Here is a 17,509-nt window from a genome sequence, read left to right on the forward strand (position 1 = left end):
TTAGAAAGGTATATAGACAGTATTCTTCTGGTAGGTAGTTTTTTTTTAATCAATTATCCTTCAACTTAATTATTTTGTAAATAATATAAGCCCTTTCAGAAATGGGAAAGTACATGATTTGTCATTATATTACTTCAAAATATTTAACAATACATTGAAATATACATAAGCCCATAAATTAAAGTGCCACATAAGTAGAAAAACGGTGATAATTCTAAATGGAAATAGTAAGAATAAGCTTTCTGGATGAGTTGCCTTTGATAGGTGAATGGAAATTCATTAAGACTGGATGGCAGGAAAGGAGATTCTGGACTGATGGATCAGCATGGGCAAGGGTATGGAGGTGTTCTGGAAAGAGCTAGCTTTGGATGCACTGAAAAATACATTTTGAAATAAAGGAGTTTGAGAGGCAACAGGAATTAGACCATGATAGGCGTTGAACATGGCAGAAACACAAACTGATTACTAAGTTTTGTGAATAGGAGGCTTGTAACTGGATCTGGACTAGAATTTATTATTTTTACTTATTATTATTTGCGTGTGTGTATATGTGTGTGTGTTGCTGGGAACTGAACTAGGGCATGTCCGCAGTATCTAGTACATTTTGTATCTAATTCCAGAGGGCGGATACTTTCTTCAACCAGGATGGTATCTTAGCTGCATCTGTTTTAGATCTATATTGCTCTTTCAAAATAAATATAAAAATCATAATTCATCAGGAGTCATCTGTCAAATCCATTAAAATTGACACTTGGGTTTACAATCAGTAAAAAAATACTTTGATCTCTCATTGGTTGCTTTAAAGAGTCATTTGAAGTTTTTTCATATGACCTTCCATCAATTTTCACACTTGATCAAGTCACATGAAATTTTGAATTGAAAACATTTCCTGAGAAGAAATAAAGACACAATATTTTAAAACATAAGATTCATTAAAATTTTCAGAATCACTTTTTTGCATAAGCATCATTTGGTCACCAGAAGGCATCTTTCATTGGCTTCATATGGCAGAGACTGAAGAATATGTTTGAAGGAGCAAAGCCAGACGCTTGCTCCCTCTGGGGCACCTGAGCAGCCCTGGCCTGGAGCGCCCAGCGGCGTCCCCGCCCTGAGCTTCCTCCTCGACCCCACGGGTTGCCCAGGGGAAACGTCCTGAGGCTCCGCCTGCCCTGCGCAGCGGCCCCGCCATTCCTCCCCCTTGCCCCCTGCCACTCGCCCCCCACCCCCGGCGCGGCGCCCCGCTACCCCCAGTGCGCAGGCCCAGCCGCCCCAGCGCGCATGTCCTGGGATTGCGAGCGCTGCCGGCCCCCAGCCGCCCACGTGATCCTGTTGGCCGCTGCCCTGCCCCTGCCGGCTGCACGGGCTTGGACCTCTGCCTGGCAGTGCGTTTCCTGCGGGAGCAGCGGGAAACTCCGGGCTCGCGCTGAGGACTGGGTTAGAATGTTCGGCCAGCGAGGCTGGCGGGGGCGGGGGCGGGGCGGGGGCGGGGCCGCGGGCGCACCTGCCAGGCAACGCGGAGTTCCAGGCGCCTGCGCTCTGTGACGTGTCTTGACTCCCGCCTCACTCTGTGTTTACATGGAGACGAAGATGGTGGTGGCGACCGCTGTACTCCTGTGGAGGAGGACGATTCGCCAGTGATTGCAGCGACTGACTGGTTTTGTTCGAGGGGGAGGCAGCTCCCGCCAGGGCCCTGTGGCCTGGGTCGAGGAGCTAGCCGTCCCACCTCAGTCTGAACCGATTTTTCCTTTCTAACCCCGGACCCCCTCCGTGTTCTTTCCCTGCCTACCCCGCAGAAGCCATGGAGGACAAAGAAAGAAGGAGAAAGATAGAAGCTGGCAAAGCGAAGGTAGGAGAGCTGGGGACCGCTGGGCCAGAGGTGGGAGGCGGTGGCCAGGAAAGGGCGGGAGGAGGCCTGGGGAATGAGTTTGCGGCAGCCCGGTGCGCTGCCTTCGGAGGGAGGTACTGCAGGGTCTGGGTTTCCTCCCCTCCCTCCTGTCCCTTTTCCTAGGAGGTGTAAAGCCCGGTGCTGCTACCTAGCTGACTAGACTTCGGTGGTGATTGAATCCTGTGGTGCTTTTCTCACGACTGCCCCAGTAAAACACCTCTCTCTCTCTTTTCTTTAATCCGTATTGATAATTAGGTGGTAATTAATAGCCTTTAAACCTTCAGCCCTTCACTTTTAAAGGGAGTTTTATGGGTGGTGCAGGCATTGTGTTTTCCAGGGTGGGGATTTAGAGCTTTCCTTTTATTCAGTGGGGAATTTGTGCGCTGATCATCAGCTTGTTTTCCTTAGGTGGCACGCTGGCACTCGATGACATGTGTGAGATTGGCCTGTGACAGCTGCCTCAGCAGTGGCCTGAGTGTGCCACAAGTGCCAGCTGTGAACTTGGCTTTAGGGACGATTTTAAAAGCGTGTCTTTGTACGTTCCTGTTTGGAGGTCTTTGTCATGGCAGTTGGTTTTGTATCCTGTGGATTGGAAGTTCTGAAGGCGGAAAGATTCCACAGAACAAAGCTTTAGAATTCCTGCTTTAAATAATTTGTTTTACGTGTGTGTGTGTTTGTGTGTGTGTGTAGTGAAGTTCTGATTTTATGTGTGTGTGCGTGTGTATATGTATGGAAATTGTAATGCAAACATTACAAAATTGTATTATGCATAGATATCCTTCTTGGGGCATCATGAAAAATTTAACGTAGACAAAATATAAATTGAATAGCATTTTTTTTTTAAATTACATATTTGAGAAGCTCTTTAGGCTTGCCTGAAAGGCCCCCTTCCTCCCTACAATGAGTTACTTTTTATAGGTGATATTCTTTTTAGAGATAATGGATAATAATCATACTTGAAACACAATTAACTATTTTTCCTCTCTTCCTTTCTTTCTTCATTCTTCCACATAAACAAAGGATACCAGGTCAATGATTTCAGTAATCAATGAAAGAAAGGCCTTACTGCAGAGATGCAGTAGTAGATGTTCATCAGAAGTGTGTTAAAGGAATGTGTAGGTTAACCAGCTTCGTATTTCTAAAATATAATTGACTTTTTTATAATCTCCCCCTTTTAATGTTAAGACTTAAATGCTTGTATGTAAACAGGTAGATTTTGTTTTTTACTCTAGGATATATAAATGAAGGAACATTGGCATTTTCAGAAGCCCCAAATTGCTTACAGTTGTGCAACCCAAGGGACTAAGCAAGGGACTAAGCAAACACTCTGCATCTAAGAAATTGAAAGTAATTTTGTGTACCTTTTCAAAAGCATGGAAATTCTGGTTAGATATCTTATTTGTTACCTAAGAATGTTTACTGCCTTCTACCAAATGTATCTTTCATAAATGTATGTAAAGCAGTTCTACTAAACATAGTTAACTTTGAACAGTCACATTTCATAATAATTAAATTGCTTGCTCTAAGTAGATTTGGCAAAGTAAAATTTTGATTTCTTTATGTATATGTTTCTTTATCTTTCAAAAGTCTACCTATGGGGTAAAAATCTTTTTAAGTTAATTTTTATTGTAGTTTATTTTCCCCTAGAAATGAACCCAGTTTCCAGTAAGAGATCCTTGAGGCTTTTAAGGCAACATATGTTTGCTGTAACATTAGCTATCTGGTATAAAATACTTTACTGAGGTCATGATTCCTCAGCCATGTAAGTGCAATGGAATATTATACAATCATTAAAAGGATTAAGGTTGAGAGGGACATGGTAAATAGAGTGAAAACAACATTATCAGAAATAGTTTAGATGTTTCAGAGGTATACACCTGTAATCCCAGCTACTCAGGAGGCTGAGGCAAGATCCTGTCTGAGGGAAAAAAAAAGGGGGGGGGGGTGCTGCAGTCCAGCTGCAGCAAAATATCCGGGGGGTGATGAATAACTTGTGTATCTTGATGTAGCAGGAATAGGAGCTGTTTATTGTAGGATCTGAGCGATATTTATACATTTTACACAGCTTATCTAATTAGCATAAGATAGATACAGCAGTCAACCAATAAGGAATCTCCACACTTAATGGCTTGCTTTTGTTACTTTACAAATCATTCCCTCTGGCATTTTGCTAGGCGCCATCCAGACTTGTTTACAGACTCTAACAGGGGGGAGCTTACATTATAGCTCAAAGGTAGAGCACTACTGCCCTTTATCTCCACTACTGCAAAAACAAAACTAAACAAAGTATGTACATTATTTCATTTGTATAAACATGTGCTTTTAGAATGGGATTGAAAAACTATTATAAATATAGTTATTCTTGGGCTAGGATATAGCTCAATGGTAGAGCACAAGTTCCTAGGTTTAGTCCCCAACACCAAACAAAATTTTTATAAAGCAGTTCTACTAAACATAGTTAACTTTGAACAGACACATAATCAGCAAACTTAGATCAAGAGGTGGAAATAGAGAAATGGCAACAGTCTCTGCTTTCCAAAGTAAGAGAGACAGATGCTCCTGGGTAATAAGTACAGTGAGAGGTTGGATTTTGGATCTTACCCCCACACAACATTTTGTTAAAATATTTTAAATGCTACTGACTCATTTTCTAGAATATTTTATAAGGAAAACTCTCAATATCAATTAAATGCAACCTAGCATAGTGCTTTTCAAATAGCAGGTATTCAATTAGTGTTTGCTTCTCTCCAGCTGTGCATGCTGGCAAGATGAGCTGGTCAAAAGAGCTGGCTGCAACATTAAAGTAAGGAAACAGCGAAGAATCATGCAACCCATGGACACCAGTTTCTCAGGTGGAGGGTGGGCCTGCTCTGCCACCTCAAGGGTCCTCTTCCACGCTGGAAGGCAAGAGGGCAAGAGAGCGAGTGCACTTGGAACCCCTCTGTTTATTAGGGAAAAGGCATTTGATAGAATGTTCCACCCCAATAAGGAAGGGGATAGTGTTTCAGCAGGGGTTGCCCAATCCTGTTGGGTACTGCTCAAGCCCAGAGCTGAGGCTCTTCCTTGATGAGTGGGGGTAAAGGCCACTTGCTTGGTATAACACATGGTGTGGTGTATGTTGCCAGTCCAATATCCCCTTTACTCAAGGCTTTTGGAGGGGCTTAGCTCATGCACAGGGCAGTCCCTGACATTTGCTTCTTGAATGAATGAGCAGAATGACAGAATAAGTTCTTAATGAGTGTAGTGTTACCAGCTAGGTTGGAATTTAATAAGAGTAACCCAGAATTTTCTTAATTAGAAGTCTCTTATTGCTGGTATCAGAAACCACCTAAAATGATCATTTCCCAAAATTTATTCAGACTTGGTTCTCCAAGTATCTCATTTATTCATAAGACTTAAGTGTTAACATTTGATAACAGTTTTACAACATACAACTTTTTAATCTTTTTCTTGGTAATTGGTCTTCTGTTTCTTTCTCTCTAGATTTCTCTAAATTTCCTTTTTCAAGACCTTATAATAAATGATCATTTTAAAATTCTCATGTATACAGTATAGTATAATTTTAAAAAAAAATTTTAGTTGTAAATGGACACAGTACCTTTATTTTATTTATTTATTTTTATGTGGTGCTGAGGATTGAAACCAGAGCCGCACATTTTGGTAGACAAGTGCTCCATCATTGAGCCACAACCCCAACCCCTACAGTATAGACGTGTACTTTGTAAAGTACTTTATATTAACCCAAATCTGCAGTAATAGGAGAATGAATTATTTTATGTAGCCGTTAAAATAATTCTACAAACACTTTTCAAGTTGGGAAAATGCCCACAGAAAATGTCAGGTTAAAAAAAAAAAAGGTACGTGTAAGCATTTATATATGAAGACATCTGAAAAAACATGCACCAAGATGTCATTTGTGGTTATCTCTGGGTAGTGGGTTATAGGTATTTTAATTTTTTTATACTTTATTTTACAAATTCTCTACAACATTATTCTTTTATGATCAGGCACAATGTTCAGGTATCATTTTTTTTTTCTTTTTTTCTTGTTTTTTTTTTTGGTGGGGTTCTTGTTTTTTTTTTTTTTTTTTGTCTTTTTTGGAACTGGGGGTTAAACCCAGGGCTTTGCAAATGCAAGGCAGATGCTTTGCCACTGAGCTACATCCCAGCCCCAGGTATCATTTTTAAGAAAAAGATATTACATGCAGTATGATAAACAGGTTAATGTTGTATAACTCTCATACAGAACAAGAATATGAAATGCAAAATAACTAGGTCTCCTACATTAGTGTAGTCCTGGAACTCTAATTCTTACTCCAGTACCACTTGTATTATGTAGTCAGAATTCTATATTATTGGACATTTATGGATTGCCTTTTTGTTTTTGTCATTCTTATCCATTTTCCTTGCTGTCAGTTTTTTGATTTTTCCTATGAACTTGCTTGTCCAGCTTTGTATTTTCTCATTTGCCTTTTTCCCTAACTTGCTGCTTTAGATTTGTTGTAACAAAAGAACCCAGAAACTGAGTTAATGGAATGATTTGTAAGAATGAAGGGCTAATGAAACTTAGTAGAAAGGATTTCGCAGCAATTCAGTTTTTCTGATGCTAGGTAGTTCTTTGGTTTGCTGTTGGGTCCTCAACTATCTCCTCAGTATTGATGTTGCAAGAAGCCCAATAGTTGGAGATGTTAACTACATTATTAAATATTTTCAGAGCTGGGCTTGACCTCATTTACAAGTTCCTGACAGAGATGGCCCCACATAGGCTATCCTTGCAGTGAATTAACCAAACTATTTCAACTCCATTTTAAATGACTTCATTTTTTCCAAGTAAAATTATTTATGATTATATAAATAAAGTAGTTAATTATTAGTGAACAAAATTAAAGGACAGTTGTGTATTTAGAATGAAATTAGTCCTATAAATCACTTTTGCTATATTTTTAAAAAGTTCTTCAAATGTATTAGAATTCAGCAAAACCAAAGTATTATACTTCTATAGCATTTTATATAATTGTCATTATTTATTGAATAATTAAAATTTTTACTACATTCAGTAACTTGGAATTATATGAGTTTTTTTTTGTTGTTGTTGTTGTTTAACAAGCATTTTTAGTTTGTAGAGTAATGCCAGTGTTGTGTACAATGTTCTGTGTAAGCTCTCTTATTAGGTTATTGATAGGATTTTTCAATTACTGTGCTGCTCTGATAGGCAAGCTAGTTATGGTATAAAATTGTTCCTTGCATTTTCAGATATTCTGCTCCACAGTGAAGAAAGCCATTCTCCCTCTCTGATTTCTTTTAAACTTTCTAGTTTTTTATACTTGTGACAGGTCTTACTTAATTTTCAAAGTTACATTTGATAACAGTTTTACAACGTACAATTTTTTAAGCTCTTTCTGGATATAGCAATTTGATGCCTCCATCAGAGACTGGTGCGTTCCTGTGATTTAAAACTAATTCATGACTTTTGGGCTTTTCTGAAATAAAAGAAATCATGGTGTTGAGAGGAAAGAATAGACATGACAGGCTTCTTGAAATGTATGTTAAAGAAATTTTTCTAAGGCAGGAAAACAGAGCATCAGTAAAATCCAATGAGGAGATAATTTTGTTTGAGAACAATTTTTATCCCACTCCTGTTCTCATCTAGTCCCTTGGATGTGTCTTTTATTTTACTTTCTCTTTTCACTTTTTAGTTTTATTGACAGAACACCACAGACATCCTTACTGAATGATAACCCACAGCAACGAGGAAACAAAAAAGATAGAATTCATCCAAAGGATTGGAGTATGACAAGAGTGGGACAAAAATTTTTCAAACAAAAACATTTCTTATTTTTGTTAAATAAAAAGGTTTGTAGAAAGAGCTAAACTATGACTATTAAACATTTAATTTAGGCTGCTGATGATTGAAATGTGAATTAATTTCTTCTAATATGACAAATAGAAAAAAGTTCTGGTAAATTGTGAAACTTTAGTGATAAGGGACATTATTTTTATTTCTTAGTAAGATTTTTATAAAATTAAAATTAGGCATTCTATTTAATTGGTTAGCATCCGTTTAATTGGGAGCCAGGCATGGTGATGCATGCCAGTAATCCAGTGATTCAGGAGACTGAGGAAGGAAGATCACAAGTGCTAGGCCAGTCTCAGCAATTTAGTGAGACCCTAGGCCATGTAGTGAGACCCTGTCTCAAAATAATAAATAAAAAGGGCCACGTGCAGTGGTGTTTACATGTTTGGCTGTTTTCACTTAGTGTAATGTTTTGAGGTTCAGCCATGGTGTAGCATTTGTCCATGCCTCATTCCCTTTTATGACTGAATAATATTCCAGTATGTGTATATACAGCAATGTGTTCACACTTTAATCCATTGATCAGCATTTAGATTGTTTCTATGTATTGTCTATTGTGAATAGTGCTGCTTTGAACATTTGTATACAAGCATTTGAATACCTGTTTTCATTTCTCTTGGGCATATATTTAGGATTAAGAATTCTGGGTCTTATAGTAATTCCATTTAACATTTTGAAGAATCTCCAAATTGCTTACCATAGTGGCTTTACCATTTTACTGTACCATTTCATTTTACATACCCACTGATAATGCATGATAATTCTAGTTTCTCTGTATCTCAACAAATTTGTTTTCTTTTTTTAAAATCATAGCCATTCTAGTGGGCATAAAGGGATTTCCCACTGTGGTTTTAATTCTTGTTTTCTTGATGACTAATGACACTGAGTGTCTTTTTTGTATGCTTTTTGGCCATTTGTAGATCTTCAGACTATTCAAGTCCTTTACCTTTCTTGTAATTTGGTTGTTAGGAATTTGTTTTACATATTATTATTAATATATATATATATCATCAAGCGAGAGAGCATGTATGATCATGTACAAGAGAGGAGCAGACAGAAATACACATTTCCAGTGGGATATCTTCCATCTCGTTTTTTTTTTTTTGTTTGTTTGTTTGTTTTTAAAGCTTGTTTGGCTCACCAAAATTTAAACTGGTACTTCCTTTGAATAAGCTGTTGGTGAGTTGATTACAGCGTGATGGTGAAGTTTGAGTTTTTTTGTGGTGCAGTGAGTCATTCCATTCCTTGACTAGCTGGTCAAATGGGCACCTGTTGGCCTTTTGGCTTGATCATTACCAATACATATCAGTTTGGGGGGAAAAATGACTTAGTCTTCCATAACAAAAAGCCCTGTCATTTTTCTGTGTGAACACAGTAGACATGTGTATGTATTCTACCTAGTAGATAGGATTTTTATTGTCATATTGACTCCCCTTTTACTTTTTGTGGTAGTTTTCACCAAAATAGAACTTAGGATATTTAATGCCCATTTAGGTACACTCCTAAAGCTTGGTTAATTTGTGCATGGGTTTTACACTGTTCAAAAGTGCTAAACGTTAAGACTGTTCATAAATTTAGCATTGTTCCAGGAGTAGTTTTGCCTAGGTTATTTATTTAAATCTATATTCTTTTGTTCTATGTAAAATTCCTTTATCTTACACGAACAATGTAATGCTTGTTTGCAGTTGCTTTCCTCTTTTGGGTTACTGTTTGCTCTGATTTTTATGTAATCTAAATTTTTTTGTCTAATTATAAGATTTTTTTGTGTGTGTTGATGTGTTTCCCCTTTTAGAGATCATTTTTTAGAGCCTCAAGTTATTTTGATGATTCAGAACTACTCTATATATTATACAAAGTCCTATTTAAAAATTTGACTTTATAAATTGTATTGATTGATTAGATTTTCTGACTTACAGATTTCTGAAAAACTAACAAGATCTACAGTTTCTTTCTCTAGCCACTCCCTAGCCCCTCAGCAGCCCTGGGATTGAGCCCAGAGGCTCATGCATGCTAGGCCTTCTATTTCTTGATATTGCATATACTATAAAATTCCTTGTTGTTTTCTAAGGATTGTTCATTGTGGGGGTTCAGTAATTAGGTTTTATTTATTCCTCAGAGGACTCAGTTTTATTCAAGTCGGTCTTTCTTTACTAGTTGTTTTCCCAGGGAAGATAGAAAAAGGAACCAATTATAAATAAAATACTAGTTCAAGAATCAAATTTAATGTGTGAAAAGTGTGTGAGGGAGATGTGGGGGTTGTTGCCATTGGTGTGGTCAATAATCTCAGTTAACTTCCTGCATCATTGATATTTTATTGAGTGCATGTGTATATGTTGATTCCTTGAAAGTTGAATAAATTAGTAGATGCTCTAAAGATCAAGTTATTAGAAAAGTTGTAAAAACTGCATTAACAAATGTGCACTAGGAGGACATTTTTTAAATGAAATAATGGGTTTTAGCTAAAAGTCACAGAAATTCTATTTTCTACTAATAGATAAATATTTTTGGTGTGAAATCTTTTATATTTGTCAAATTAATGTTTACTTTTGACTTGCATAGATTCCTTTTTAGTGAACTACATGTCTGAGTATTTCTAATGACTTTCATTTTTTTGCTTCAAACAACCAATACCAATTTTTAAAATAAAGTTTGACAGAAAAAGTTTAATTTGAGATTTATTTTTGTATATGATATTTATTTTTTGTAAATTAAAAGAATGAAATTATATTTTATATAGACCTCAAGATTTTAATTTTATGAAAGAAGAGTCTATACTTATTTTTTTCCTAGTATATGAACTTAAATTGTTTTAATGTTCTAAGTTTTCTCTGTCTCATGCACCAACATATTCTCTATGCACAGTTGTATCTATTTCGGGATGCATCTTTGTTGAAAAATCCTTTGAACATTATGGGATTATTTTTTATACTCATAGCCAAATCCCAAACCTAATTTTTTTTAAATTCAAAATCTGCTTCATTCTATTCCTATCTCACACCCTAAAAAAATCAGGCCTAACTCACCTTTTATGTGCTTTTTTTTTTTTTTTTTTGACTCTGTTAATTTTCTCAAGTTGATTCTGTACATTGTCACTGTCTTGATCTTAAAATGTTCCTTTCATTATGTTACTCAGGTATTTTCAGTCTTATTAATCTATTTAATATTTATTTGACCTCCATACAAGTCAGTGTAGATTCAGAGATAAAAAACCCACAGGCCTGCCCCTAATATTTTCACATTCTAATAGAGTAGAAAGTCAACCACAATACAGTAAGTGAAGTGCAGATAATCATTTATTTACTCATTTGATAAATACATTTGTGCACTTATTGCTTGTTATATCTTGTGCTAGACTGTAGAATGTGAAAGACATGGAATCTGCTAAATACAAGCTTCATTTAGTTAGTAGTAGGCAGAAACATAAACAGATATTTATAAATTTAGGAGTGTAATATTATTCTGGCTCTATGAAAAACACAAGGGAGGAATATCTGATTCCATTTGGCAGTTAGAGAAGGCTTCTTGCATGGATAAACTCTGAATGAAGCCTTGAAGTTTTGAGAAAAACTTGGTGAAAAATGAGAGAGGTGTGGGTAGAAACTTCAGGAAAATGAGACAGGAAGAGTAAAGCACCGTGGTGTGGAACAGTTTGACTTCCTTGGGGGAAGTTGTACAAGACCTTGGTATTATTGGAGTATAAAGGTATAAGCAAGATAGGGCAAGAGATGAAGCTAAAGAAGGTAGGTCTGGGCTCTATCCTGAGGGTCTTGAATTTCATGTTAAGGAGATTTTTATCCTGAAGGTTGTGGGATATGTTGATGGGTTTTAAGACAGGGAGTAATATGGTTACATATACATTCATTCATTTAAATTCTTGCATTTAAAAAATTATTTTTAACTGATGCTTAAAAAGATTGAGTTTCAGATTGATCCATTTTGCAGCTGTATGGAGGATAGACTTGAGGGTAAAACTATTTAGAGGCTGTTGAACTACAATTGAGACGGTGAAATAGGAGTGAAAGTGTGGGGGATAATCAAGAAATATAGAGAGTATAAAATCAGAATGTGATTGGTTGGTAAAGGAGAGAACATGGATAGAAGGTTGGTGTTATCACTAAGAGAAAAAGAAGAACAGTTTCAGTTGTTGACTTCAGGCAAGATTGGGAAATCAGTTTGGGATATTTTGTATTAGAAGTTCCTTATGAGACATCTGAGTGGAATTTTTCAAAAATTTTGTGGAGAAAAGTATAACCTATAGTGGCTAACCCAGATTGTCTGGGATCAAGTGTGACTTTGTCATTTAGTGGCTATATGTCTTTATAAAGTTATACTTAACCTCTCTGTAACTCAGTAACTCATCTGTAAATGTTGGTACTGGGGTTGATGTGAAGATTTAGCCTTTTAGTATAAAATACTTTAGAATTTTGTCAGGCTGTAAAAAGTCTTAAAGAATTATTAGCCATTCTTAAAATCATTGTCATGTTGGAATTTAGAAGATTAAAGCTATATAGCAGAAAACTAGAGTAGAGAAATATGCTGGGATCAGATAATGAGGGGCTGTATGTATCACTTAAAAGTAGTATGAATTTTAACCTAAATATAGCAGAAAACTTTTTTTTTAAGTGTGTTATATCTTAACCTCTGAAAGGGTTCTTTCCAAATAATTTATTATTTTTAGGTAGGTATGCTGCCACCAAGTGGTAGGTATGTGTTACTGTTGTACAAATGAAGCAATAAAACTATCATTTCTTTTAAATGAAGTATTGATTTGATTAAGATCGCTGAATATAAACAGTCTAATTCTGGTAGGACTTCTTTGTTTCAAAACAAAAACTAAGATTAGTTAAGATGAGGTTAGAGAGGGTTGTTGTAAAAATGCAGAGATTTCAGAGGAAGGACGGAGAAGTGTAGTAGGGCCTCAGAGAATCTGAAAAGCCATGGGAAATTGATGCCATTCTTGCCACCATTTCTTATCTCATTTCCATATTTTTATATATTAACTTCCTTTATTTACACATCAGTTTGTGTATGAACAAAAATTATAGGATGAATTTCCAAACCTATGCTATATAGTGGAATGGTTTCCCATTAAATACATTTTTAAAAATTTTTTTAAAAGGCAAAAAAAACCCCAATATATAAACAGTGGAAGCAAATCTCATAAAATAAACCACTATCCGGTGGTTCCCAAATTTTGCTGTACACTCGAAGCTCCTGGTAAGCTTTTTAAAAATTCTTTTTACTGTTTAGAACACACCCCATGCCAAAATCAGAAAGTCTCACTATTTTAAAAAGATTTTCAAAGAGCAGAAAACTTTAAAACCCATTGATAGAGCCACTTTGCATGATTTTGCAATACTTGAGTGATTATATATTATGATTTCTTATAAGCCAGGTACTTTACTTGGTGTGCTTCTGTAAGGATTATTTAATGCCAGAAGGAAAACTGGCTGTATTGGATATAGAGAAAAGTGTCTTGGGCTGCAATTTATCTTGTAGGATGATCATGTGTACTGTAATTTAGAGGTCATTTTAGTGGTGTGGCTGTAATTACATGAGGATCAAATTATGCACTAATTTTAGAATCCTTCATACAAGATATCTCTTCTCTATAATCTTTCTGGACAGCTCTGCTACTTCCTTGTTCCCTACTTTCAAGAGAAGAATCTAATTGATTCACTCCTCTTATCAAAAGAGGGTGAAAACAGATGTCATGGATGGTAGAAGTTGTAAGTACTGGCCAGTTCCCTCAGAAGGAAGTTCACTTTAAAAGTACTTCAGTATTTCACCTACAGAAGAATGCATGGTAAATATATATATATATATAATATTAAAACAAATGAAAAAAAGACCTCTACACCTATCACTTAGATTAAAAACATTCATGTACCAATGCATTAAAATCTTTATCTAATTACACCCCTAGCACCTGAGCTAACTATAGTTCTGAATTTATCATCACCTTGCTTTTTATACCACATATGTGTACATAAACAATACTTAGTTTTCTGTTTTTGAACTTAGTGGTGTCATTATGTGAAGTCTTCAGTGATTTTCCTTTTGTTCAATATCATTAGAGCATTTTCACTCCTGCGATAGTATTCCATTATAGAAATTTATCTCAGTGTCCATTCTCATCAGTGAGCATTTAGGTCATTTCCAGTTTTGTTACTGTTATAAATACTTCTACTGTGTTAGGTTTTGTCTGCAAGTGCCCAGGGTTTAGAGTTGGATAGAAATCATGAATCCTGTGTTCCCTTAGTCCTTGAGTACTAGAGAGTGTCTTTGAAAATGAGGTAGAAAGAGGGAGTGAAATCAAAAGCAACCTGGTGAGGCTGGGGTTGTAGCTCAGTAGTACAGAAATTGGCTAGCAGGTATGAGGCACTGGGTTTAGTCCTCAGCACCATATAAAAATAACTTAATAAAATGGGAATTGTGTTTATCTACAACTAAAAAATAAAAAAATGAAAAAAGCAAAACTTGTATTTGTTAATATTATCTACATGGTTTCATTATATAAATCATCAAACAGACATCCCTGGGAACTATTGATGAACACTGGATACCCATTGACCATTAACATGGATCACTGAACTGAACAGAGGTAGCAGTTCTTTTTTTTTTTTTTCTATTTTTTTTAGTTGTAGATGAACATAATATCTTTATTTATTTCCTGTGGTGCTGAGGATTAACCCCAGTGCCTCACACGTGCAAGGCAAGTGCTCTACCACTGAGCCAACCCCAGCCCAGTTCTTGTATTTTTGAGTTGATATTTCCTGCCAAAACTATATGCTTACCAGAAGGAATCACTTATAACCTAGACTTAAAAATTAATAAATAATAAAATAACCTGCATGACAGTGAAATGAAACAGAGGTAGGTGGTATCTGAATAATACTCTTTCGGATGTGATTTCTAGTAGGTATATAGTTTTATTATTCTTTAAGAAAATAGTTATTATTGGTGGTGGAATGACAGTGGTGGGAGAAGACAGCCTGAGACATAAGCATACAAAGACTGAGTACACTATCCCAAGCAGCAATTGTAAATGATATTCTTGCTAGACATTTTTTATCAAGCATCTGAAATGAAACTCTCACATTGATTTGGATTGCTCTAGAGCCAGGAGTACTGGATTCAGTTGACTTCAGGCTAAAAAGAAAACACTCTTGGTTTTCATCATAAACATAGGAACCAATGTGATAGTAAAATGAAATGAGACTCCAATATGAAACTGTAGCCACTGCTTTAGCATTTATCACTTTGTTCCTCACTCTGTCTTGGTATTCTAGTTCTAATATCATTGTATTGGTTCATGGAATAAACTAAAAAGATTGTTTCGTGACCTAAATTTTTTGTTGTATATGTTTATATGTGCATATTAGATACAGAGATCTCTCTGTGTATGCATATATACTTACATGCATCTATATGTATAAAATAAGCAGATGTAAATGGAAAACATAGGCACCATAAAAAATAGTTATAGTAACATATGGAGCCATGATAATATTATCAGTGAATATTCCTTAAAGATATGTAGGGGTAGAAGGCAGTAAAGATCTTTCAAAGAAGGAAAAAATTACCTGTAGTCTCATAATCTACAAGTAATTATTTTTAATAATTTGTTTTAATTTTTAATAGTTTGTTTATATGCACAAATATATTTAAAAACACCACTTGATTCATTTTATGCAGTTTTGTGCTCTTATTTTACCCAGCTTTATACTGAGAACATTTTCCCACATTAGAATTTTTTGAAAATATTTTTTGACAGCTGCATAACATTACATTGCATTAAGTAATTATAGCCATGTGTAGCCATGGACCTGAATATATCATCTTAGGGTTTTTTTTGTTTGTTTGTTTGTTTTTGGTTAAAGAAACTATGTAGGAGTTCTGAAGTTCTGAGAAATAATGCCTATAATTAATGCCTAGAGGTGCCTCTTTCACAAAAAATCAGTTTTTAAAAATTCAGCAATTATTCAGAGCTTATATGCAGTCACTGTTCTAGACCTCGAGTGTATAATGATTGATTTTTATTAAAAATCACCTCCTTTATGGAACTTTCTAGTAATTTGTTCTGAATGATACTTAATAACATGAGAATAAAATAATGTTTTGGTAATTTTATGTACTTAGATGTGATTCGTTCTGAACACTGAATCATTCCACTTTCTCTGTATCCTATACCATTTTTCAGTTGGGATTATTTAGTAATAGCTATATACTTTTTTGTTGATTTGTATTTTCAAGCAACAGTTTACAAATTTTCATAAGTAAAATGCTGGTTTTCTTAGAATTGCAGGTAAAGAAAGGAGAAAGGAAAGGAAATAATTGAAAAATTTTCTCAAAAAACCTCAAGACCTGGAGGAAATTTTAAATGATCCTTCTAATGCATCTCTTCATTATACAGTTGAAGAAACTGAATTCTCCTGATGTAAAGTGGCTTGTCCACTGTCACATAGCTGGTACTATATGACAGCTCAGCACTATATTATATGTAGTCCATATTGTTTTGAAATTCAAGAAATATTTGGGTTGTCTGTATACCCAGGCCATGAAGTACACAAAATTAAGATGATTCCTTAAGCTAAAGAATCTGTTTTCTTTTTAAACATGAAGGTGATCGAATTGAATGAGATTATAGGCTATAAATAGGTTTGGTTGCTCAATGATTTAAAGTCTTATGGTCTTTTCCATTCTTGATTTCCTTAGTTTTATTTAGCACTATTTTTTTCTTACACGTTTTTTTTTTTTTTTTTTTTTGAATGGGGGGTGTGTCTTGCTAATTCTGAGGCTGACCACAAACTCTTACATTCAAGAGGTCCTTCTGCCTCATCCTCTCAAATAGCTGGGACTACAGGCATTCTACTAGGCCTGGTTTGTACCTTTTTGTTATTTTGGAAAATATGATTCAGAGCATCCTAAAATGTTGCTTTTATCTTTGCTCTCATTTGCCCTTCTTCAGCTGGTTTTTAGGTTAGTCGTTATAATCTTTTTGTTTCCATGGTTAGGCCACCAAAGTTTTTCTGTGATAGTTTATATAGCTTCTTGTTTATCATCCATAAAGAAATATTAAAAAGGCTTAATGACAGCCCTGCAAAGGACAGATAGTCACCATAATTAGAATTATTTGGGATTTCTTCCATTTTCTACAGGAAAAACATAAAAAATCACTTTTTATAGTTATTTTTAAATACTACAGAGATTACCAGATTACATATTTTTGTAACATTCTCTTTGAGGTATGTGCATTTTCACGTTTGTTTTTCCTCTCATCAAAAAACACTTGTCAGTTTGGCAATTTCATTTGTTCATGCTTTAAAATTAATATTCTAGGATTGTGAAATACAATGAAAAAGGACCTAAAAATACATAGAAAGCAAATTAGTATAATGAAAGGTTGGATTTGGAGTCAGATACTCTTGTTCTGTTTTGTTTTGCCACTGATTATAATATTGATCAGGTAACATTGATTTTTTTAAATACTTTTTTATTTCTACACAATACATTTATTTTGTTTATTTACTTTTATGGGTGCTGAGGGCCTCGCATGTGCTAGGCGAGCGCTCTACCGCTGAACCACAACCCCAGCCCCTAACAAATTGATTTTTATATATCAGCTTCTACATTTTTGTCTCAGTAAGACATTTTCTGACCTCTCCCCACAGTCCCACAAATTGAATTTCCATTGTATGCTGTCTTTAATGCATATACTTTCTCTTCAAAGCACTTTTTATAACTTGAATGTACATATTTCTTTTTGTT

The 17,509-nt window shown here is 35.4% G+C and overlaps 1 protein-coding gene across 1 annotated transcript in view; it reads left to right on the plus strand.

Moving 5' to 3' along the window:
• The first annotated feature begins 1,278 nt into the window (after nucleotides 1-1,278).
• The window catches only part of LOC143388957 (A-kinase anchor protein 9-like), a 78,482-nt gene continuing 62,251 nt past the window's right edge, over nucleotides 1,279-17,509 (plus strand). Inside the window, 1 exon segment of the mRNA XM_077108329.1 lies at nucleotides 1,279-1,434. Coding sequence (XP_076964444.1) covers nucleotides 1,279-1,434 — 156 coding nt within the window.

Source organism: Callospermophilus lateralis, unplaced genomic scaffold, assembly GCF_048772815.1.
Source record: "Callospermophilus lateralis isolate mCalLat2 unplaced genomic scaffold, mCalLat2.hap1 Scaffold_45, whole genome shotgun sequence".
Classification (NCBI taxonomy): domain Eukaryota; kingdom Metazoa; phylum Chordata; class Mammalia; order Rodentia; family Sciuridae; genus Callospermophilus; species Callospermophilus lateralis.